Raw genomic sequence first — 25,565 nt, 5'->3', positions numbered from 1 at the left:
GTGAATGACCCATGTAAGACAATAAACCACTTCTCTAAAAGTAAACTTACCCCAGCCAAAGTACCTGTTTAGTTCCCAAGTGCTTCTTGGCCTCTCCACCTCCCACCCAGGAACTGGGCTGTCTTTTCCCACCCAGACCTAGGAGCTGTGCTTGGAAATTCCTGGGCATGAACTGCCCCTGGACTTCTTTGCCTGTGACTGCCCTATCACTACCACCTAAACCAGATACCAGTGACCTCAATCCATGCCACATGCTCTTCCCTCTGCCTTAGCCCTTGATGCAAGCTGGTAGAACCTGGGGGTAAAAGCCAGATTATCAAAGAAGTGAAAAAGGATGCTCATTTTAGACGTGCTATAACTTGGGAAATTAACAAGAAAGGGGAACTTCAGATGCATTGCAACCTGTTGACCACGGAGGATATATGTATGGTTTGCGTCTTTGAGTAACCGCAACACAGGAAATGCTCACTGCTGCTTGGTCAATTTTGGAGTTTTGGGTTCAAAGGCAGGCTGACTCACCTTTGGAGCAGAAACCAAGTCAAGGCCCTTATATCAAGAGGCACAGCATAGTCCCACCAGGTTGCCACCTTGTATGGAACACTCATGGGTACTGGGAAAGCTCACAAATCACTTCTGCCCATCATTAGGGAGTGCTTAAAAATTATGTGGAAGAAAATGCCAAGACTGAAACTAAACTTGGCTTGGACCCTAGTTACAGAATTTCCTCGCCTGACTAGGTTCAAAGAATAATACACTGAGGACACAATGCTCCAAGAATAATCTCATTCTCCACCCACAAACCCTTACCTGAACTACTCAGGGCAGGGGAAAAGGATAGAATTTATGGCTAATACTTACTTGCCTTTATTACTGCATTGCCTGGGAAGCAACCTCAGACCCCCAAGAGAAGCACCCTTTCCCCTATGACTACGGGGCTCAGCCAGACTGACTGGGAAGGCTGTTGTAAGATTGCATCAGTGAACTTTGCAATCTTCTGGCCAGTTTGATTTCCTCCCCCTGCTCTTCCCCTTTCCCTGCTTAAAGCCCTTTGGCCTATTTGCCTCTCCTTCCCTCTGCACTTTGCTAACACAGGTACATGCATAACCAAAGCTAAATTAGAGCCCTCCCCCCCCCAACCTCCAACCATCCAACCAGGGGATTGTGTTTCATCCTTGTCCAATCCTTAACCCTATATCTAACTCCAGCTTCTGCCCCTTTCCCACCTTCTGGGGTCTTTTGTTTCTTTTTTAAACCCTAGCTTCTTACCCAAGCTCCCTACTGCGCCTCTCCTGTCATTTATTATGCAGCTGAACCAGCACAGGAGAATTTCATCCACCAGTTCAAGGGAGTGGCAGAGAATTATTGAAAAGAACATGAAATATTTCATTTTGGACAAGCAGATCGGTTTTTTGTTGTTGTTGTTTTTTAACTAAGAGCCCCATTCCATGCTTACATTCTCCAGCCCCAGAGTTCACTTCTCCAGTGTAAGTGGGGAAAATTGGGGACCTATAGCTGTTCCCTGATACATCGAAGTAGATATAGTTCAAAAAGCAGCCTCTCTCTCTCTCTCTGTGTCTCTCTTTCTGTCTCTCTCTATATATATATCTTTCTCTCACACACACACCTCTATGCATAAAAGAACACCCTCAACGAATAGTTTTCTAATAAGTGATCTATTCTAGCAACGTATGAAACCTTTGAATTACAACCCATCAGGCCAAGAAAATGTGAGAACATACTGCTTTGTGCACTGGATGGAGGTGACCTGTTGCACACATGGAGATCTGTTCACTTGTAGGATCCTGCCCACCCCCTTGCATTCTCTCGGATCCCCACCACCCCGTATCCCCCGTGGGAAGGTGACTGTTGGGAGGAAACATAAGAAATCTGTACATCTGTCCCTTAGAATCCCCAGATTTCCTCATCAGTGGGCCCCTCCTCAGGTTGCCCCTGCACACACTGAAGGCCACTAAGAAAGGGCCCCTGGCAGGAATGCAGGTGGACGCCTCCTCCCCCTCCCTTCCCCCTTCCCTCCCTCCCTCCTCTCCCCTCCCCCCCTCCCCCCCCTCCTTCCCCCCCCTCCCGGCCTGGGACCTGCGTGGGGAGCAGGGCTCTGCGGAGGCCTCCTGCCAGGCCCCAGCCCGTTCCAATCCCCCTCTCGGACACCCCCCCCTCCCAGGCCCTCCTCCTCCCTCTCTTCCTCCTCACCTTCCTCCCCGCCCCCTCCGGTCTCTGGCGCGGGCCCGGCGGGCTGGAGCCAGCCAAGCCCTCCAGCCGGGGAGGCGTGTCTCCGGCTGAAGATATAAGCGGGCCGGGGAGGCGGATGGGGCGCCAGCTGCAGTATCTCCATCTAGAAGGGCTGCTGAGCAGGAGGAGGAGGAGGAGGAGGCCGTGGTGGAGAGCTCCCAGGCCGGCCAGGACGGACTGACGCACAGACTGACCGCCACCAGCTCGCTCCTGCTGGCCGCTTCCAGCCCAGGCGGTCACGAAGGTGAGCCCACCCCCACCTCCCCGGACCACCCCCCGCCCCGTGCCCGGGAAGGGGGAGGGGGCGCTGCCCAGGGAACCCCGGGAAACATAAGCCATCCTCCCTATCTATCTACCGGGACTAACGGACGCCCCCCACCCCCACCCCGCAGCCCCGACCCCTGCAGGTCCCGCCCGCCCCCCACACCCCCCCTCCACCCCGGGGCTGAGATGGAAGCCGTCCAGGAGCTGATCCCCCTGGCCAAGGAGATGATGGCCCAGAAGCCCAGAGGCAAGCTGGTGAAGCTGTACGTGCTGGGCAGCGTGCTGGCGCTGGTCGGCGCCGTGCTGGGCCTGGTGGAGACGGTGTGCAGCCCCTTCGCCGCCGCCAGCCGTCTGCGCGAGGAGGCGGCGGCGGCGGCCGAGCTGCGGGACGCGCGGGCGCGACAGGCGGGACAGGCGCTCCGCCCGCCGCAGGCCCGGCCGGAGAAGGGCCCGAAGCGGCCGCCCGAGGCCCCGCCCTGCAGCCGCGCCGACCGGCAGCACGCCTCCTAGGGCCCCGGGGAGGAGGTGGGGCGGAGCGGGCCGGAGCCCCGGCTGCGTGGAGAAGCCAGCCCGCCACCGCGCCGCGTCTCGCACCGACCCACCACCGAGATCCACCCAGAAGGGGTTCGAGATCGACTTTTTGCTGCCGTGCAGCAACGTGTTGTGACGATGAAGACAAACTGTGTCTTTAAAGCTCTCTGAGAGTCTATGGTTTTGCACTAGGGAGGAAGGAGAAATGGCTTTTTTTATATATCTATACCGTTATTATTACTGTCGTCGTCGTTGTTGTTACTATGATCACCATTTTGCATTTTGAAATAAAAAAAAAAAAACATTTTATACTGAAGCAGCCAATATTTGTCCCTAGGTAGTGCCGGATTCCATGACTGACAAGTTTCCCTTCTAAACTGTATTTTAACAAGAGAAAGAGATAAATAAGAGAAAGGAAGCTACCTGGTGGGTTCAGAGGCATGCCTAATCAGAGTCTAGCTCAAACCACCCCTCCCCTCCCCCAACCCACTCATCTCCCCCCATCCCAAGAAACTCTGATTCTAGTAGACGTTCTGAACTAAAACAAGAAAAGACTGGCACCACAGGTGTGAGTCCTCTTCTTCCTCCAGGGACAGAGCTTGTTCTGTGGTAATACCTGATTCAATTGCTTTTGTAGACTCAGCCAATAGGCAGTCAGGGGTCAGAGGCCTGGCCTGCCACAATCCTCCTCAGATGTTTAATGTCACCTACATTAACCAGGTGCTGCCACCTTACTCTGCCATCAGCAGCTGTTGCCACTGGTCAGGTTCTTTCCCCTACACATATGGAGAAACTGCCACTTCTTTAATTCCTTCCAGCTCAGATCCTACCCAGCATTCCTAACCCTGATCCAATGCCAGCTCTCCCTTATCCCAAAGGAAAGAGCAATAGGAATATGGTGAATGAAGGAAAAGAAACATAGTAGGCACTTTTAAAGGAAAATAATGACAAGACTGTTCTATTTCCAAAACAAGAACTTTGGCTCTATTAAGACAGTAGCTAATCTTAAATGTCCAAAATAGACCTTCAGAGCTTACTCTACCTTATCCTTCCAGATGGCTTTCCCAAACCCCTCTCCTCTGCCCTTCTGAGCATCCTGTGACCATCTCTCACCAACGCAAACCATATCTCCTATACCCTGAAGCATGTTCACTCCAAACCACCCACTTCCAGATAGCCTGTCTTCCATCCCTTTCATATTGGTGTTCTTCTACTCAAGAACCTGAGACTCAACTTCTGTGGCTCCGAGACCTGTTCCCACCCTGGTGGTACTGAGGCTTGGACTCAGGCCTGTTCCCACCCTGGTGGTACTGAGGCTTGGACTCAGGCCTGTTCCCACCCTGGTGGTACTGAGGCTTGGACTCAGGCCTGTTCCCACCCTGGTGGTACTGAGGCTTGGACTCAGGCCCTTCCCACACAGGCACCTGAGCCCCCAGTCCCTTTTGCTTTATTTATTTTTGGAGTAGGGTCTCTTCTAGACCAAGATGCTCCCTTTTACACTTGCACAGCACCATGTCCAGTTATTGATTGAGATGAGGTTTTGCTAAACTTTTTTTGTCCTAGGGTTGATCTCAAATCCAAATCCTCCCCATCTCTGAATAGCTGGGATTAGAGGCATGAGCCACTATACCTGCTTTTTTTTCTTTTCTTTAGCATTACTCTTCCTCCTGAATGTCTTGTCACCCATGATCTTTGAATCTTCTGAAACTATAAACTTCAAATTCCCCAGGAGAGGGAGGACTATAAATATTCTGCCTACTATCAAACTACATATCAAATTACATGTTCTGGTTTTTGGTGTAGAAGATGCCTATATCTGAGGATTTTCCTATGTATAAAAATATAGATACCTAAATATATTAATTATGCTTATATAATTTTTGTTCTCATTTCTCTATTTTTTGTATTGTATACCTATTTAATAATTTCTTTCTTTCTTTTTTTTTTTTTTTGCTGGTCCTGGGCCTTGAACTCTGGGCATGGACACAGTCTATAAGCTCCTTTTGCTCAAAGCTAGCACACTACCACTTGAACTACAGCAACACTTCTGGCTTTTTCTATGATTAATTGGAGATAAGAGTCTCATGGACTTTCTTGCCCAGGCTGGCTTCAAACTGTGATCCTCAGATATCAGGCTTATAAGGAGCTAGGATTACAGGCATGAGCCATCAGCGCTTAGCTAATAATTTTTTGTTTGCAGTACTAGAATTTGAACTCAGAGCCTTATGCTTGCTAGGCAGGTGTTCTGTCACTGAGGCCTCCAGGCTCTCTGAATGCTTATAGTAATACAGGATCACTCAGTAGTGGACAATTTTTCTACAGTTGTCTGTGGAGTTGGTCATGTCTCTGTTAATATAATCTTCCTAAAATCAAGGACCAGGTCTTCTTTAGTGTTCATAGAAATCATCAAGGCTTAGGCAAATAATTGATTATTAACTAATCTATTTTTAATGTTAGAGCAGTGGTTGTACAGAATAGAGGAAGCATTTTTGTATGAATGGAAACATCCAACAATATCTAGAGACATCACCAGTTGTCAGGTGGGAGTAGGGACACCATTATTTGTACCTAGTGGGCAGAAGCCAGGGATGCTATTAAACCTCTTACATTGTACCAAAAATGTTTCCCACAGCAAAAAATTCTCTAGTCCAAATTATTAATTGGCCTGAGGTTTAGAAAGTCATAAGAAAGTAAGGAAAATGTTTGCCTAATGCTTTCAGAACCATGACTTTGAGATCGTCTCATGAGATAATCGTTGGTTGTAGTCAAGCATAATAAATCCCTCTCCCAGCACAGGAACAAAAATTGTTCTTGTTCTACTCAGTAACTTTATCAGTAACCTAGGAGAGGTTGGCAGATGATATACTTATCATTTCTGTTAGAGACACAGAACTGAGATAACAGAGTCAGAATTGAGAATAATTTAGGAGCTGAGTTATACACAGACACAAATGGATGGACACTGGATAAGGAAGAAAATACAGCACACACTTCATATCCAAAGCATCCACTAGGCTCTGTGTGCTGGTGACTCATGCCTGTAATCTTAGCTACTCAGGGGGCTGAGATCTGAGGATCTAGGTTTAAAGCCAGCTCATGAAAAAAAAAAAAGGGTCCACAAGACTCTTCTCTTCAATTAACCAGCAAAAAGCTATCACGTGTAGAGTGATAACCTTGAGTGGAAGGGGAATAACAAGATGGTGAAACAGGACAAAGAGTGACCCAATACAACAATAATACTCACAAGACGCTAGGTTGGAAATCAGCTTTACAACTTCAGGAAGGTGGCGGGAAAGAGGAATGGGGGTGAGGGATAGTGGGAGAAAAACAAAGGAGGGGGCAACAATGTTCAGCAAGAAATATACTCATTACCTTACTTATGTAACCGTAACCCCTCTGTACAGCACCTTTACAACAAAATACAATATAATTTAAAAAATGAAAGCAAGAATTTGAGGCCCTGAGTTCAAGCCCCAGTACCAACACACACACACACATACACACATGCACGCACACACACATGCACGCACACACACATGCACACAGGCACACCCAAATCTATTAGATGATCCCCAAAATTAGTCTTATTCTAGTCTTTTTTTCTTTTTAGGTCTGAGACCAGAACTCAAAATCGGTACCTGCTGCTTTCATTCATTGGCTAGCACTCTACCAATTGATCCATGCCTCTAATTGCTTTGAATACTTAGGTATTTTCAATGATTGATTATAAGTTCAGTGAATACTAAAAAGGGCTTGTGATCAAGCTGCTAAAAACAAATTAATGCCTTATTACTTCTTTTCTTTTATTGTCCAAGACCAGGACTCCAATTCATTACCTGACATTTTCACTTACTGGCTGGTGCTCTACCTCCTGAACCATGCCTCCAGCCCAATAATGGAAGTAGAATGTCCAGAAAGAGAAGACCATAGGTATTTTGTTATACACTATAATCCATTAGGATGAAAAACAAAAAAGCTAAGTCAGATCCATCTGAATTTGCTTAGGTTTGACTCACTGTTATGCCAGCTCTAGAACCTAGTTCTGAGTACTTAAATTCTTTCCTTGTCTGTAAAATGGTACTTTCCACAAGGAATCATTTTACAGATTAAATGTGATAATACGTGTGAAGTTATTAAAGCAGTACCTAGAATACAATAGGCTTTCAGTTCATGGAAGTTACTGTTCTGTTTGAAGACTATCTAATTATCTAATTATTCTTCCCTCCTAGAAAAATATCTTAACCTATTGGTTGAAACTCATAGTTGGAAACTTGGTCATAGTGAAATGCCCATTAGTTAACTTACAGTTTTCAAAACACCACAAAACTATAGTCTATTAATATAAATAAACATGTAATTTTGTGCTATATCAATTCTTATACTATTTATTTATTTATTTAGGATGGTACTAGACATCAAGACTTGAGCCTAAGCACTCAGCAAGTGCTCTACCACTGAGCTACAAGTCAGTTATCTCTTGTACTATATTCTAATGAAAACAAATAGTATAACTAAGTGTTGTGGTATATATCTGTAATCCCAGTTACTGGGGTGGTCAAAAAAGCAAAGTTATTGAAACTTTATCTCAGAAACAGAATGAAAACAAAAGAGCTGGGGCCCATGAGGCCAGCTGTAATACAGCACATTCAAATCCCTGGGTTCAATCCCTAGTACTGGGAAACACACACACACACACACACATTCAGAGAGAGAGTCAGACATATATATATATATATATATATATGTATATGTATATATATATATATCAGACATTGAGAGAGAGTCAGAGAGACAGACAGAGACAGACACAGAGAGACAGAGGCAAAAAGACAGCTCATTGACTCAGTCATTTTTTAAAGCCCAGTGATATCCAATATTCTCAGAAAGCTGTCCAATTATCAGAGAGCTGTAGAAAATAAGACAGACATCTATAGAACTTATGGTTCTCAAGAGAAACCAACTGGCCCCTGAGTTAGAAACAAGGTCGAAAAGACTCGCTAATCATTAGGAGCATATTGATAGGGGCTCTCATCCATACTGCAAGTCGAAGGGTCATTGAAAGAACCAGCATCCCATAAGAGCTCAGAAATAGAAGGATGACTATCAAAAAGCTGTCCAATCAGCAGCCAACAAGTCCAGGCTTTTCTTCTTCAAAGTTATGACTTCAAATCTCAAGAGTGCCCAGTTCAACTCCCCATGGGAACAGAGCTACAGCTCTTACAACTCTAGCCCCAGCTCTCAGCACAGTGCCAGGGACAGAGGAGATGCTTTTTATATATTTGCTGAACATGGATGAAGAAAGTGAGTTTGTGCTTATACACATATCTATAGACATAGACACATACAGGAAGTGTGCGTGTATACGTATACTACAGTCAGTTCCTTAGTGCAACTCAGACCTCTGGATGGGATGGGATCCTCCACGCATCGATGTGAATGAGGATGAAGTCACTGTCCCTACCACCTGTGGGTCCCACTGCAGACTCTTGCCCCACCATCACCACCATCCTCTGCATTCCCTTGCTGCTGGGATTGAAAGTCATTGTATTTCTCTCCTTGTAGGGAAGGAAATGCTGCCCAAACCCAGTTCTTGTTTCAGTAACTTCTTTTGAGGCAAAGCCAAGAATCAGAGTGAGCACCTGCTATGTGAGGGACAAGGGCTCTGCTTGGTCCGCTCCCCCGGCCACCATGTTTAGAGCTAACAATAGTAATGACTAAGTCTCCCGGAGCAACCAGGACAACGTCTCAGTATTCCCATCCTGGGCTGCTTGGGAGACCTCTGTCCTTTGGGCAGCCCTGAAGCCTGATGCCCAGGACTGGCCCACTTTGGTTTCCCCCTGGGGTTTCCTCCACGGGCACCTCCTGGCTGTCAGCTGGGTCCTCACATAAGAGCCTTCTCCCTTGGCCTGGGTTTCACCTACTTGTATCAGGTGGCAGACCAGCTGGTTTCAGTCCCAAATCAGGCCTTCTGACTCCTCCCAGAAACCAACCAACTTCAGAGCAGGAAATCTTGCCCCTCCCCAAAGAGTGGGAAACCGCAAAGGAAGAGAGAGATGAAACAGAAGGAAAAGCAGAGGAGGGAAAGAGAGAAGAGGAGCAAAAGAGGAAAGGAGTTCAATCAAAAAGAAGTCAAACCTACTTGGAACCTCAAGGTAAGACTTTTCAAAATGGCATTATATATAATAGTATCATCACTGGTAGGTGGGTGTTGAAGATAGAGGGTCAAAAAGAACTACTATTTAAAAAAAAATGATCCTATTGAAATAAACAGGAGGGATGGGATGAAAAGAAATTTCAATGTCAAATGCTGGTCAAAAAAAGGGAAAGGAATGCCCAATGAGCTTTCGGCTGCGTAGGAGGGAAGACATGATAAGATACAGATGGACCCGGCGGCAGCTGCTGGCACTGAGCACAATCTCATCATTTGGGGACAGAAAGTTAAGTTGAAGCAAAAGTCTTGCAAACGTTAGTGCAAAAAAGAAATTCTGCAAGTCCAAAATTCACTTGGAATCAGAAAATGATTGCAGGTCATAAGCGGGTTTCTTCTTGTTGCTGCTGTTGTTTTAATTTTTAGCATCAGCTTTAAACTGATGACAGAGAGAGACACACACTATTCTGTATCTCGGGAATTGCTATAAGGGCTGATATCCTTATGTGATATGGAATCATCGGCCGATTTAATATTATTCACATTGAACTCTGGAGCTCGGGGGATGGTTCTTTTATTATTATTATTATTATTATTATCATCACAAGAAGGCTTTCTTGTCGCACGCACCATGGGAAGCTTAAGTTTGACAATCCAAATTCTTCATGTGCTAGTACCTTTCCCTTCAGCCCAGCCTGGCTGCTCAAGATATTGACCTTCTACACTTAAAAGAGCCTGTTCAGAGAGAATTCCAAAACACTTTTTCCCCCTCAGGGCAGCAAATTAGAAAAACCCTAACAGGAAAAGGAAATGCCATTCCCCACCCTCACCGCTTACCCAAACCCTCACTTGCCATCAATAGAGAGAATCATCCAGAGGATTGTGGTTGACTGATCCAATCACTTGAAGGGATTAAAATAGCTAGACTCATGCTTCAGAAAACATCTATAGATGATGATGCTGTGTTTTCACGAATGTTGGCTTTAAGAGTCATGTTCCCTCAGCTTTTCCAATAGAGCTTAACAGTATCAGAGGAATATACTAGAAGTGGGTTTTGGTTTGGTTTGTGCTTTTTTGTGTATTTTGTTTTGGGGATGTGTGTGTGTGTGTGAGTGTTTCTCTCTGAGGTTTATATGAGTTCATTAGAAGCTGAAAGGAGGGTGGGAGAAGAAAGGAAAAATGGAACAATCTTGCTCCAGCTTGTTTGCCAAGATTTTAAAGGAATTGCCTTCCCCGCTATATAGTATGGTACGAAAATAAAATCCCCAAATCCTAGCTCTTTCTTAATACTCATTCCAGTACTGCTAAAATCTCCTTGCATTCAATTTCTGAGCTGGAACAAATCTAATTTAATTCCTCTCGTTTGCCAGGTGAGGAAATCAAAGCCAGGACAAGGGAAGGGCCTCGCTCATAGTCACATCCATCAGTGGAGGGGAAACTGAACCTCCCCTGTCCTGACCCAGGGTCCTTTCAAGAAATCACCCCAAATTTACACGAGTACCCTAGGTGCCCAAGAGCTCAGAAAGACTGCATCTGCTGATGGAATGGGATATTTCGTTAAAAGATGTTCAAGTAACTTCGCCTGGTCAAAACAGCAAGAAAGATTTCCTTTCTGGTTATACCATTCCAGTCTATTTCTAACTGTTAGGTGACCAGACAGTAGGCAAAGGATCTAAGGCAGATTTTTCATGAGAGAACTAGAATATTCTATATTTATTAATGATCCTTATCTTTTTTCTATAATCCTCATATTATCTTGGGGTTTTTTTGTTTGTTTCTTTTTTTGTTAGATGGTTTTTTGTTGTTGTTGTTTTTATGCTGGTCTTGAGGCTTGATCTCTGGGCCTGGGTGCTGTCCTTGATCTTCTTTTGCTCAAGGTTAGTACTCTACCACCTGAGCTACAGTGCTACTTCCAGTTTTTTCTGAGAATTTTATTGGAGATAAAGAGTCTCACAGAGTTTCCTTCCTGGGACGGCTCTGAACCAAGATCCTCAGATCTCAGCCTCCTGAGTAGCCAAGATTAGAAGCATGAGCCACTGGTGCCCAGCTACCCTCATTTTACACACAATATTTTTAAGTTTGCTCAGAGGGAATAAGATCCTATTTATTCTGGATCACTTGTTGGGAGGCGCAGGCCCTCTAGACTAATGAATATACATAACTAAAGGACAATAACGAAAGGACTTAGTCAGTCCCTTCCCCAGGGCTCTAGCCCTTTCAATGTATTCAAGGTTCTTCTGACATGCCATGCAGTCTCTTGACTACTTAGTTGACCACATGCAGTTCTCTCTGCTTGGAATGTCTTACCCCAATTTCATCTCCACAAGTCACACTTAGCCTTCCAAACTGAGCTGGAAGGCCATCTCTACCCAGGAGCCTTTCCTGTTACCCTGGCTGATCTGGGTCACATCCTGTGTTTCTGTTGCGTTCCATGAATACTCCCAGTGTGATTTATTATCACAGTCTATACAGCTATGACTCTAATATTGAAGGCAGAATCCACATATCAGTGTTTTCATGTCGCCAGCTCCTTGCACAATTTCAGATCTTTATTAGGCTCAAACACTTTATGAAAAGTGGATGAGCAAACAATGGAAATATTTCCTGTCCTTTTCTTCCATTAAAATGATTTAGTAAAGTCTCATTCTTGGGTAACTTGGGAAGGGGAAACAAAAGATGTCATTATTAGAATCTTCTCTCTTTTTGAAACCAGCAGGCCACTCCTAAAAGTCTATCCAAGGTTAAAAGAAGGTATAATTTGTTTCCTTAAAAGTACACCGATTACAGTAGAAGAATTCCCATGCAATAAGCCACAAGGACAAAGAGAACAGAACATGATGAGATGAGAACATGGGTCTTAGAGAACAGCAGGTGAGAAATGTCAACACCATCTTTGAAGATGTAAAGTAGACGGACAAGTGATAAGTGACTGAGCAAACCTGAGATCTCTGAAGTCCAAGCACTCACCATGGAAGGTTGATAAGAAGCCAGGACCCCAGAAGGGTCCAGGAGATGAGGGCATTAAGAGCCTCAGAAAGCAATGAGAGAGATTGGAATAAAAGTAGGAGGACACACTTGCCATCCATACTTCCTTTCCATCCAAGGAAGGAAAACTTATCTTTGGAGGAGAAATTGATAGATAGATACCAGAAACCAGATATCAGACTCAGAGATACCAGGCATGGTAGAGGGTGGGGTCAGATACAGAGAACCAGTGGGACAGAAAGCCTTCATACTGAAAGATGAGATTCTCCAGCCCCTTTTTCTGGCTCAGCTCCCAGAACAAGAGCAGCTTCGCGTCTAACCCCTCTCCACCCACCTTACCCAAGTCCATAGCAAGCAAAAGAATTAAGAAGTCATTCCTGCAGAAAGAATCCAACCAAAGAGAACAACAACAAAAAAAAGAAACTAACAAACACAGAGAGATAGAAGTGTCCAACAGGCAAGGGATGATGTATAAGAATGATGAGGTTGGGATGAAAGGCAATGATACTAAAGACCCAGCAGAGGTAATCCACCAAATAGGAAACCATTACCAGCCACAGCAATATCACTGTCTCCAAAGACATAAGGGAAGCTAGGGCATGCATGAATTAAGACCACGAAGCCATCTTTTTTTAAAGTGCAGAGAACAAGAAAAAAAAACCAGCTCTTTAATCTAAAAATACAACTGAAATTTTTAAAATTATAATGAAGCTTCAGAAGATAAAATTATGGAATTCCCCAAAAAAAGTAGGACAAAAAAGAAAAACATGAAAAAAGACCAAAAAGGAAAACAAAAAAAAGGTATGAAACTTAAAGGATCAGTCAAGTCTAATAAGAATTCCCAAAAGTCAGCACTGAGAAAATGAAAAGGAATGGAAATAATTCCTCCAAAAACAAAAAGAAGAAAGGCTTTCATCAAAGCACATTGTTATTGGAAATGGTAGAACCCCAGGATTTTTTTTTTTATCTTAAAAGTTCTAGAAAGAAAAAAAACAGTTCACAAACCGAGTATCAGACATCCTAAAAGCATTTTGACTTCTCAGTGTCAACACGGGAAGCTAGACACTGAAAGGCAATACAACACTGTCTTCCAATTTGGGGAGAAAATAATCTTCACTTTAGAAATCCTTACCCAGCCAAAAACAATCCAGGGGAAGGTAAAGTAAGGACAAGCAGACAGGGTCGACCAGAACTGCCACACTGTTTTGTATGTAACAAGGTCAGATAAATTGATATCCACATAAAGATGTTTACATTGTGAAATAATACTCCTGCATGCTATGTTCCCCCCCAAATCTCTACTATTCATAAAGAAGTACAACAAGAAAGAGGAAAAATAGGAGTTCCCAGGCCATAGTAAAGGGCTATCGCCATAGAGAGCCCAGTTGGAAGACTCCAAAAGAGATGTCTCTAGTTAAAAGAAAAAAAAGGAAAGGAAACAGATATTCAGACATGGCTGTAATCTCAACTACGGAAGAGGCAGAACAGGGAGAATGGCAGTTTTAGGCCAGTTCAGGCAAAAATAATTAGCACTTAAGATTGTCTCATTAAAACAAGCAAAGCTGGTCACTGGTGGCTCATGCCTGGAATCCTAGCTACTCAGGAGATTGAAATCTGAGAATCATGGTTCAAAGCCAGGCCCAGGTAGGAAAGTCCATGGGACTCTTATCTCCAATTAGCCACCAGAAAACCAGAAGTGGCACTGTGGCTCAAAGTGCTAGAGTGCTAGCCTTGAGCAAAAAGCTCAGAGACAGCGCCCAGGCTCTGAGCTCAAGCCCCATGGCCCAAAACACACACACACACACACACACACACACACACACACACACACATCCACACAAGCAAAGAGTGTAGTTCACACCTGTAATCCCCCTTACACACACTGTAAACATAGGAAAAATCACAGTCTGAGTTCTGGCCCTGGGCAAAATTGCAAGACTCTACGTGAAAAATAAAGCAAAAAAAAAAAAGTCTAGAAGTAGTAGGGTACTTCCCTAGCAAGCAGAAAACCTAGAGTTTAAATCCAGTACACCTCCCACCCCTCTCCCCAAATAAAAAAAGAACTGATAGATTACCCAGTCAACATGACCCATTTATTTGCTCTAGTCAGATGGTTTGGAGAACATGAACAACTAAAAAAGAAAATAAATAAAAATGGAGATGAGTATTAATTCCCAAAAGAAAATGAGAACAGAAATACAATCGAGGTAAGCGGTATCACTCAGTTGCAAATGAATTATAAAAATATTGATATTGAGTAGTACTTCATTAAAACTGTGATAGGATTAGGAAACTAGAAGAGAAGGAAGAATCTCCTTAGTAAAAAAAAAAAATCAATAAATTTAGTAAATTGCAAAAACCAAGGAATAACAGTAAAAACCTATATCCTGTAACAAATATGGAGTTGGTTCCTGGGGAAAAGATAAAGAGTTTAAGAGTGTTTGGCAGGACACATTGACCAAGACATATTGTACTCATAAACTGCTTCCTTAAATGGCAACTCCTATGTTCAAGTACTTAAAGATAATAATAATGAAAATAAATTAAATTTTGAACAAAAGTAATTTTTTTAAAAAGTGATCACCTCTGAGTGGGAGTAGGCCATGGGGAAGGGAAAAGCAAAAGTTATCATTTATTTTATGCCTTTTGATATCAGTGGCTTTAAAAATCTTCATCATGTATTATATTGACAGAGGAATTAATTTTTTAATGGCTCATTCATAACATAGCAGTCTCCAGAGGGCTGCAAACTACTAACAGGACTGCAACCATTTACTTAAGCCTCAAACAAGGTTTGGCTAAGGTATTTACCTAACTACCTAACACAGAAGTTCTCTGGTTTGCCCACAGGTTACCTCAGAATCACCTGAGGAATATTTTTTAAGTACATATAAATAAATGATCCACAGAGCTAGACGGTGGTTAAAATGGAACTGATTGTATTTAGAATGATTGCTACAGGGCAAGAGAGACCTCAGAGTAAAACCAAGCTCAGAGGTAATACTGCGTGGGCAAGTAAGACTTTATAGCCAAATTGCAAGATGGTTGTGATTGGTGGGTGGAAATTTACTAAAAGGAACCATCAAGAGTAAGAGTAAGGGGGAGGGAGGGATTTAGACCAAACTGACCTAACAGGATTCTTGCTGAACACTGCCAAAGTCACCAAACATTACCTGGGGATGGAGGACGCTGAAGAAACTGACTAGATATCAGAGGTGAACTGATAATGACTGATTTAGCTGGATTGTATAAGGAAGAACACAGATGAGTCTAACAGGAGGCCTGGAATCCTGACTGCCATTGGGCTCAGCAGAGACCCTTCCTCGAGGGTTTTGTGAAAATACAGATTCCTGGGACCCACACAGGCATTGATGGTGGCTGAGAATCTGCCATTTAGTGTGGTCCCCCCTTTCCCCACTCCCCCCCAGCCCCCTGCCCCAGGTACTCAGTGAGGTTTGGGAATTGCCACTAAAGCAAGTCAAGTCCAGGAGTCTGGTAATATGGATTTTATGTAACTATTTCTGGGTATATATCGGTGTTAGAGTATATTAGGCTTTGCCAGAAAACCACACAAACATCCAGGTACAACGAACAAAGACAAGATTTATTGCCAGCAAAGGGACCAGCAAGACCCCTCCCCACAAGAGAGATGTGAGAAGCAGTGCCGGCTATTGTCTGAGGTGACCTATATAACCTACTGAGTCTAGGAGGGGCTAGAAGGGGCTAGGAGGAGGAGACACTGGTGTGGACATGAGGACCAGGGATTCATCATGGTGGATTAGGATTTATAGCTGGAGCCCAAGTAGTAGATAAGGGGCCCTGTAGCTGCCCAGACCTGAAGATCACTCTAAGGAGATCTCGCTGCCTTATATGGTGGTAGCTACCCTGGAGGAGTTCCATCTCAAGGTAGAGGAGGGTTGGAGGCTGATTATTTACTGCCTTTACTAAATAAACTTAGTGTTGCCTAGGAAAGGAGCATGCTAAGCTATTGGGAAGGGAGCTCATTGGGCTAACAATCAGTGCATTATGACTCTATATCCTCACCCTCCCTCTGGCATTCTCTTTTATCTTAATCCACAAGTCCCTCGAGACTACTGAAAACATATTAAGTAAAATAAAAGTTATAGCCTGGTCTCTGGTCATAAACCTCCATAGTCTGAGCTTCCTTTTCGTTCCTAGGGCTCCCTCTGCTGGCTGAAGCTGTTCAAACTTTCAGCATCCTAAACCCAGAAATTCTCTCTTGGTTCTCCGTATTAACTGGATCATTCTGCAGGGCTGTGGTCAAGCTCTCAAACTTCATGAACCCTCCCATCAGACTGAAACGGGAAAATTAAACATGGGAAAGACTTTCCTGCCTCATAAGGAATGTGGATATTGGGAAGCAGTGCTATGAGGCAGACAGGGAAAATGAGAGGCCCACATGATGGCCAAGACTGAGAGGAAGCTCTTAAGGAATTTAACTCCCCACCTTCTTTTCCTCGCCCTCCCTCAAGATTTATGGGTAGATGGGGAAGCCACATGCATCTGCCTTCCAAAAACATGGAAAGAGGGGGGAAAGTGATACCAAAATAACTCACTGAATTTGGAAGCCGAAGCGGAGGGTTCCACAGCCAAACTCTCTCTTCAGTCAGTCATTGTCAGTTGTGGGCTCCTTTTCCAAAGCCTTGTGCCATGTTGTCTGGAACTGGACTCCATAAATCACGACTTCACAGAGGTACTACTGCCCTTACATTCTGTATTATGGGATCTTTCCCACTAGCTGAAAAGATGCTCCACCCAGCAGTCTGTCACAGACAAAAAGTTTCCTAATGTATTCTCTCTGTCTGTCTCTGTCCCTGTCTCTCTCTGTCTCTCTGTCTCTCTGTCTCTCTGTCTCTCTGTCTCTCTCTCTCTCTCTCTCTCTCTCTCTCTCTCTCTCTCTCTCTCTCTCTCTCTCTCTCTCTCTCCAACTCAGGTATTCCTATGGTTTCAACTTTAACTTACGTGGATTCAGTTTCCCAAAGGTCTCTCTCTCTAGCCCTAGGCTTCTCCAAAGTTCTCTCTCTCTCTCTAGCCTAGGCTTCTCCCCTAAGCTTTGAATACCTATGGGACACCTACCATCTACATATTTTGAGGACACTTCATTCAGTAGCACTCATAAGATGCTTATTGAGCACCTACTGTATACCACATACAGTGCTAACAGGAGATGATCGAGCCAGCAAGCACGATGGGCAGGTCCTTTGCCCTCCCAGAGCTGTGGCTAATGGGGAAGATGGAGCTAATGGGTTGAAAAAGGGATTAGTGAGATAGAGAAGTATCCAGCCCTGGGAGCATCTTGCCCAGGAGAGACAAGTTAGCATCCACACCGGTGTAGCTAAAAGACCTTCAAAGATCAAGAAGAACTTACAAAACTGAACTAGGAACTTGAGACTTTATCCTAAGAACAGCAGGGAACCATTGAACCCTTTGAAACTGAAAATTGCACTGGTCAGCCACAGTGTGAGGAAATGAGCGGATTGGAATCCACAAGGAAGGTCACTAGTGCAAGGTTGGCTGAAGGTGAACTGCCCCATGGTTCAGGCATAAAAGAGTTTATTGGGGACAGAGCAAACTGCCAGCCCACAGGAGATGAGGGGGAAGGAAAAGGAGGGAGGGGACTATGGGTGAGTGGGATTATATAGGGAAAAGCAGGAGGTGGGATCATAGCATGTGTGAAAGTGATCTCAGAGCCTGGGAAGCCTCTCACTGTCCCAGGGAGGGATGACCTGGTCAGTTCCAGAAGTGACCTCTGTAGATGAGGAAGTGACCTCAGAGCCTGGGGTCCATTGCTGACTCACAGTCAGGTGATTGACAGTCAGGTGATTACTGGGCTCAGGCGTGTGAAGAGGTGTGAAGAGGACGTGGGGAGGGGCTGTTAATCCAGGCAGCTCTAACAACTAACAATATCCATGTCTTGATTTGGATGATGACCCTACAAGGCTTCCATTGTGTGTTGTATTTTGTTTTGCTTTTTAGTAGTGGGGCTTGAACTCTGGGCCTGGGCATAGTCCCTGAACTTTTTTGCTCAAGGTTAGCATTCTACCATTTGATCTACAGCACCACTTTCAGTTTTCTGGTGCTTAATTGGAGATAAGAGTCTCACAAACTTTCCTGACCGGGCTGGCTTTGAACCAAGATCCTCAGATCTCAGCTTCCTGAGTAGCGAGGATTATAGGCATGAGCCACTGGGCACCTGGCCCCATTGTTTTCCTATGCTTCATCAACTGTTTTTATATGTTCTCTGGTTCATACTAAATATTTCATGGACATTTTTTTCTTAAAAATAAATGGTTTGGAGAAGGTGACATAGATGAACAAAGTTATAAAAACAGAAAAATTGGTGGTCTGAGTGAGGATACTCACAATGTGGATAAGGATGCAGAAGTGCTTCTAGAGATACTTTGGGGACAGATTGATGAGATTTAGTGATTAATGGAATATAAAGACATAAAAAGGGAGGTGTAAAGGGTTTCTATATTATTCATTCAGTGAAGGCTAAAAACATTGAAATAAGCCAGGCGCAGGTGGCTCACGCCTGTAATCCTAGCTACTCAGGAGGCTGAGATCTGAGGATCACAGTTTACAGCCAGCTTAGGTAGGAAAGTCTATGAGACTCTTATCTCCAATTAGCCACCAGAAAACAGGAAGTGGCGCTGTGGCTCAAGTGGTAGAGCACTTGCGTTGAGCTGAAAAGCTAAGGGACAGTGCCCAGGCTCAGTGTTCAAGCCCTACGACTGACAAAAAAAAAACTGAAATAGAGACCACTAGGAAATAGCAAACAAAAATAAGAAAATCACCAGAGAACAACTTGGCAGTTCTCTAAAAGTTACATATAAATTTATCGTGTAACACAGGGTGTCACCCCTGAATACGAACCCAAGAGAATAAAAACATATGTCCACATAGACTGCTATAACAATGTTTATAGCTGCGCTATTCACTAAGCCACAGAAAGTGGACAAACAAATAGTAACAAACCAGTGAACGCATGAACAGAAGGTGGTAGAGTCATACAATGGTATATGGTTTGGCAATAATGAAAGAATAAAGTACCATGCCAAGCCACTATGTGGAAGAACCTTAAAAACATACTAAGTGAAAAAGTCAAACAAAAAATAACAATGAGTTGGGCACCGGTGGCTCACATCTACAATCCTAACTACTTAGGATGCTGAGATCTGAGGATCCTGGTACAAAGCCAGCCTAACAGGAAAGTCCATGAGACTCTTATCTCCAATAAACTACTCAAAAAAAGCCAGAAGTGGCATTGTGGTTCAAGTGGTAAAGTGCTAGCCTTGAGCAAATGAAACCCAAGAACAGTGCCCAGGCCCAGAGTTCAAGCCCCAGAACTGGCAAAAAAAAATCATAATGGTGGACCCACCATTATGAAATGTACAGAAAAGACAAGCTTATAGTAACAAGAAGATTATTGATCCTCTGGATCCAGGGATGAGACTAGAGAATGAGTATAAATAGGTTTGAGGGATCTTTGGGGGATGATGAAAATGTTCCGAATTAGTATTATGGTGGTGATAGTTCCCAACTCTGTAAAGTTATTAAAAATTACTGAACATTTGAAATGAGATAATTTTCTGGCATATAAAGTGTACTTCATTGAAGATAAAAATAATCAAATTCATTTGGCATGTTGAATTTGAAATATTCAAAAGGAGAGGTCCAGTAAACAGTTGGCCATATTACCGAAAGCTAGAATAAAATGCTGCCCCAGAGAGAGATCGTAAGGGCTTAGTGCATAGATAGTACTGAAGGCATGAGAATGAGAGAGATTGACTAGAGGAAATGAAGAAACAAAGAGAGTGGATAGAATAAAGATTAATCGGGACCAAATCAAAAAAAGAGAAGTACCATCTACTAAGAACACCAAAGAGCGGTCCAAGAAGTAGGAAGAAGCCCCAGTGAAAATGAACTGACCAAGGCCAAAGGAAAGGAGTGGTAAAAGTGCCAAGGGCTACTGAGAGGCCAGGTAGTTATAAACCGAAGCAAAGAGAAAAAAAAGGCACATTAGAAAAGTCTAGGTGGACATAGCTCTAAGGGGCTGTAACCTTGCAAGGTTGGATGCAAGGCTGCCTTTGAATGGATGGTAGACCGTGCTGATGGGGGGAGTAGACTGAACTAATAAGCCTAAAGAGTTTGTATGTATATGTATAATTTTCTGCGTGGGGCAAAGAGGGCCTGCAAAGAACCAGTGGACAAGTGCATTCTGGGAAGAGGATGGAGAAGCCATGACTTCAGAGACTTCATGACTGGAAATAAGTCACCAGAATGACAGAATCTAGTAATGGCTACTGAAGACCCTCAAAATACATGGCCTTGTGGACTTCTCCATGTAACCCCACTACTCATGAGCCATGTGGAGCTGTTTGCAGTTTCCCAAACATGTCATTCTCTTTCACACTGCCTTCTATTCTCTCATACAACTTCCTCTGCAGGGGATGTTCACAAGCAAAGCCTCCTCCTCCCTCCCCACACTCCTGGAGCCCAGCTCCTTCCTTGCTCACTTACTCTTCAGCATTTGCCTCCTATTTCAATACCGATCAAGATTCAGCTCTTTTTTCTTCATCCCACCCATGGGATGGGCTATTTCCTCCTCTACATTCTCACCTCACTGTAGACTTCCAACAGTGCAGAGGTGACACATTGCATACATTCGTTTCCAGACTGTCTGCTTCTGGAAAGAATTCCCCTTGCTTTTTCATTTATAGTATCTGACTCCTGGCAAATGCCTAACTAAGTAAGTATCAGAAGATGAATCTTCCACTCAACCGCCATGTGCTATATAACCTTTTTCTCTTTTCCAACTGAGGCCCTTTTAGGTGGCTGTTCGTAGCCAGGCTGCTGGACCTCATTGTGGCAAAGGTGGGCAAGATGGCGTATTAGTGGCCGTGATCCATGGTATTTTGTCCACACCTAAGGCAGAACTTCTCAGCGTTTCCAAAGCCCTACGTCACTTCCAAGGTTGCCAAGTAAAACACATCCAGTTAAATGTGGCTTTCAAATCAACAATGACTAATGTTTCAGTATAATATGTCTCTTTCAATCGTGAAGAGAGGGAGAACGAGACCCTTTAAAAGTATTCATTGTTTAGCCGAGATTCAAATTTAACTGGCTATCCGATATTGCTGTTTGTTCAATCTGGCCAACTCTGTTTCCCACCAGAGGGAAGCAGAAAGGGTAAGTGTCCCTCAGATCCTTCCTTGTTGGCCCTTAATGCTAACGAATCTCCCTTCACTGCAGCCGCGCTAGAGTGTGAGCATCTACTGCGGATGCCATTGGCACCTGAGGAAACTCATCTGGCTGTCAGTGCCACTTGGATGTGCTTCCGGAAAGCTGAGCTGAGCGACTAAGGAAAAGCTCTGGGTGGGCCTTTGCTGAGCAGGGTGTGTGGGAAGGCAAGCTCTCATTATATGGTCTCTCACTTGTACGGGGCTCTCCCTCAAGCAACCTTACGCCGTCTATGTTTGACCAAAACTTTCCAAGGAGTCTTTTTTATTTTTTCTAGTAACTGTGTGGCCCTCTCGCCTCTGTACTCAGACAAGGGCTCTCTTTGGAAGCTAGGCCAGAGGAAAAGCCTGAAAAATGGCATCTCTAACCTCATCTAGGTCTCTACCATCGTAGTGGAACAAGGAATCAGACCATTAGGCTCATGGTTCTCCCACACAAATAGATGCCAGGAACCTACCCCCCAGTGGTCCTGCCACATGCTACCTAGGCCAAGTAGGAAAACATGGGAAACAGGGCAATTTATCCCACCTCTACCTCTCACTCCCAGACCTGAGCTCCCAGTAGGTGAAAATGTGTTGGGATATCGGATCATACAGAAGGATTGACAAATAGAACCAACTTCGCCCGTCAAGATATACAGGGAGCAGGAGAAGGAGGATGGGGAGGAGAAGATGAACGGTTGCTGGAAAGATTATATATAAAATGATCATCTTTTCTCTGTCTTGGCCAACAGAGTTGGGCAGCTATGATACAGATTTGTGACTTCCTAAAATCTGAACAGGGTGATAAGAGTTTTTGTTGTTGTTTTTTTTTACACTCTGATATAACATAACAGTAAAAGCCTTTCCAGTTCCAACGTGTTGGAGCTAGCCTCCAAGGGAGACAAAGAGAACCTCTGAACATCCATCTTTTACTCTGAGGTTAGCTACTGTGCCCCCAGCAGGATTCGTTTCTAAAAGAAAAAGACCACTTTCTGAAACAAAGCCACCAAATCATCCTGAAAACCTCTACAGCTGCTGCCTCTGAAATGACAGACAGGTGTTCCTTTCATGGTCTACATTTTATGACAAATGCATGGAAATGACACACCTCTCCCCCAACCCATCTCTCTCTCTGTCACATACACACACTAGGCCCACTTGGATTTTTTTTTTTGCCATCTCCTATCTGTCCTTGCAAATCTGGCCCATCCCTCACAGACCCTTGGCTCCTCCATGACCTACATGGTTCTCACCTTGCAATTTGGTTTTGGCCCATTTATTCTGGTGAGAATGATTAAATGAGAGTCACTGGCAGAGTTCTGACATGCACCTGCTGCTGGAGATGCCCATTCTCTCTGGGTATTTGCAAACTATTAGAATGTGTTCAAGAGTGCCAGATCTAGAATGTAGGTGACCATTGCATGACAAAAGAGGAGTAACAAGGAGTGAAGCCCACAGCTAGCATCCTTGCTATGTCAAAAAAAAAAAAAAGAATATGCTGGAACCAGGAATCAGGTGGTTTATACATGTAGTCTTGGCTAAAAAGAGGTTGAAATCTGAGGATCATGGTTTAAAGCCAACCTAATCCCTAAGACTTATCTCCAGTGAACCAGCAAAAAAGTCAGAATGGAAGTGTGGCTCAAGTGGTAGAAAACCAACCTTGAATGAAGAAGTTCAGCAAGAGTTTAAGACCCTGAGTTCAAGCCCCAATAGACACACACACAGACACAGACACACACACACACACACACACACACACACACACACACACACACACACACACACACACACAGAATTTGCTGAATAGGGGAAATGTAGCTCAAAACAAATGCTAGGGAAAGCATCACATTTCCTACTGTCTGTTGCTTTGTTGTTGTTGTTTTGTTTTAATTTGGTGAAAATTTCAGGAAGAGCCCTTATGGGATGGGTTTGATCTGTTCTGACCAGAGTGCTGAATCCTAGTAATTTCCCTGGATTGAATCAGGCACCAGGAAGATGTCATTTTCTTATTGCCACAGAATCTCAAAAACTGAATTAAGACAGCAGAAGTTTATTGAATGCCTAATCTGGAACAAGACTGAGGGCAGAGATGAAAAAGGAATAACCTATGTTCTCCAGGAGCTTACAAGCTAATGAGAGAACCAGCCATGCAAATACAGGCAGGCAGTGAATTCTGGGTTTGTTGCATAATTTAGTCAAAGTATGGTCCCTAAGACCCTTTTGGGAGTTTGAAAGGTCAAATTATTTCCATAATCATACTAAGACATTATTTAACTTTTCCAGAGGCTTCAGGGTGTGTGATAATGTCATTGCCTTGACTGCTGATGGAAGGGATGCTTATGTATTATTGAATTTTAAAAATACTCAGTCTCAATTTCCAGTGCGTTAACATCAACACACAAAAGATGCATGCAAAAGTTCTTCAAGGCTAAGCATGGTGGTTCTTTATTTCTGTTCTTGGTAGAGAACAAACTTCCCTACTCTGCCCCTGTTTTTATTATTTCAGTGTCATGATATTTTAAAGCAAAACTCCACATAATTTCACTGTTAGTCATGTAGGACTAGAAAAAAATAAACCTTATACTTTCTTCCTGTAAGGATGAAAATGAAATCTGGTTTGTAATACGGCTTGGTAGCATGAAGTCTTTTATAAAATTATGCAAATATATCTGGCAGTTCAGACAGTATGTAACCTAATTTTCACTTGCCTTTGATCTTTTTCCTGTCTCTGTCCTCCTTAAACCTTGAGTTCTAACTAGCTCTCACTGTTCTCAAATCATTGTTTTCTGGAAGTGAACCTCACAGCTGGGAGCCTTTGTTGACAAATTGTTTCATCTCCTCTGGGTCTTAAATTATTTTCTCTGACTCTGAATTAAAAATTCACTGAATGTTTCCAGATACTGTATTTAGGATCATAACTCCATTCCTCTTAGCTTTGTGTAAGTTCCAGCTCTCCCTCCACCCCCAATCTCATCATCTTCCAAAGAACTTAGACTCATTCTTATTGTCACATTTTTAATGTTGTTGTTGTTTTTCCTGCTTTATTATGAGTAACTTGCAGAATTCAAGATTTGCTTTGTGGCAGGGTAATTTTCATGATGGAGCTAGTTGAAGAATGTAACAATGGCACATCTTAAATTTTTTGGGGGGGATTATACCTTAAAGAAGCCTTTTTTCATTTCAATCAATATTATTTTATGTGATCAGATACACATAGGCATTGCACCTTTGTGTTTCTCTCCTAAGAGTAGACCCTAAAGAAATCTTAATATAGATATACTGAGGTGGTTATTTCTACGTTGTCTCTGATAATAAGTAGCTAGGAGGTTCCTCCTCTTGGCCCTCTTATCATTACTAAATCCATTTTTCCCTGGGTCGTGGGAATCCATCCATTCTTTCCTTCTATACCGAGTCTCTTCATCCCAGCACCCTTTCCATGTTTCCTGTCCCTCCATAGCATTTGTGTGACCCAGTTTAATAGCTTAGAGCTTTTTTTTTTTTTTTGGCACTCATTACTTCTTTATTCCCTGTTAAAGTCATAAGTGTATGTTCTGTTGCACTTGCCTGAGAGTCTTGAACTAGTCTTGGGTTTCCCGCCATCTGGGTTCTGGCTGGATTGCAATTTCCCTTTGATGTTGTAATACTTTGCCATTGAACTTGAGTGTGAGGCTTATAAGGCTTGTTTACTTTTATTTATTTTTATCTCCTAAGATGTGCACTTCTTTTTTTTTCCCCCCCTTGAGTTTATTTTGCTGTTTTGTGCTGTTATTTTTAATTGCTTCCGACTGGGGGGTGGGGCTGAGAGTGAGATTTGGCTCTCTTTGGCTCTCTTTGCTATTACTCACATTTCTCCAAAAACTCCACATTCTCTCTCTCTCTCTCTCTCTCTCTCTCTCTCTCTTTCTCTCTCTCTCTCTATCTCTCTCTCTCCCTCTCTCCCTCTCTCTCTCTCTCTCTCCCTTTGAAAAACCACTTTTGAAAGGCCATTGATCCCTGGTATAAATGGTGTCAAGAAGGAGATGCCGGGGTGGGGGTGGGGGGGGGGGTGGGAGGGATGCTCAGGAATCCAATCCTGCACAGCCATGAGCTTGGCCATCTGGAAGTCTCCTCTTGCTCAATGAAATGGAGTAAACATTGTCCATTAT

At 43.7% G+C, this 25,565-nt stretch overlaps 3 protein-coding genes across 3 annotated transcripts in view; 2 read left to right on the top strand and 1 right to left on the bottom strand.

Moving 5' to 3' along the window:
* The window catches only part of Lamb3 (laminin subunit beta 3), a 140,415-nt gene that overhangs the window by 64,898 nt on the left and 49,952 nt on the right, over positions 1-25,565 (bottom strand). The gene's annotated exons all lie outside the window — the stretch shown is intronic.
* On the top strand, positions 2,297-3,331 carry G0s2 (G0/G1 switch 2). The gene is made up of 2 exons (XM_042682067.1): positions 2,297-2,491; positions 2,640-3,331. The coding sequence occupies exon 2, from the start codon at positions 2,698-2,700 to the stop codon at positions 3,019-3,021; it is 324 nt and encodes a 107-aa protein (XP_042538001.1). The 5' UTR covers positions 2,297-2,491; positions 2,640-2,697; the 3' UTR covers positions 3,022-3,331.
* Positions 9,138-25,565, top strand: part of Hsd11b1 (hydroxysteroid 11-beta dehydrogenase 1) — a 47,964-nt gene continuing 31,536 nt past the window's right edge. The window contains exon 1 of the mRNA XM_042682063.1: positions 9,138-9,194. The gene's annotated coding sequence lies outside the window, so the exon portion shown is untranslated. The remainder of the gene's footprint in view (positions 9,195-25,565) is intronic.

This window comes from Dipodomys spectabilis, unplaced genomic scaffold, assembly GCF_019054845.1.
Source record: "Dipodomys spectabilis isolate Male_0828 unplaced genomic scaffold, ASM1905484v1 ptg000069l, whole genome shotgun sequence".
NCBI classification, from domain to species: Eukaryota; Metazoa; Chordata; class Mammalia; order Rodentia; family Heteromyidae; genus Dipodomys; species Dipodomys spectabilis.
The sequence above is the reverse complement of the archived record's forward strand: the minus strand, read 5'-3'. Positions and strand labels throughout refer to the sequence as shown.

What these genes read in the sequence shown, in the direction of transcription:
- G0s2 (XM_042682067.1), top strand. Translation starts at nt 2,698, where the DNA reads ATGGAAGCCGTCCAGGAGCTGATCCCCCTGGCCAAGGAGATGATGGCC.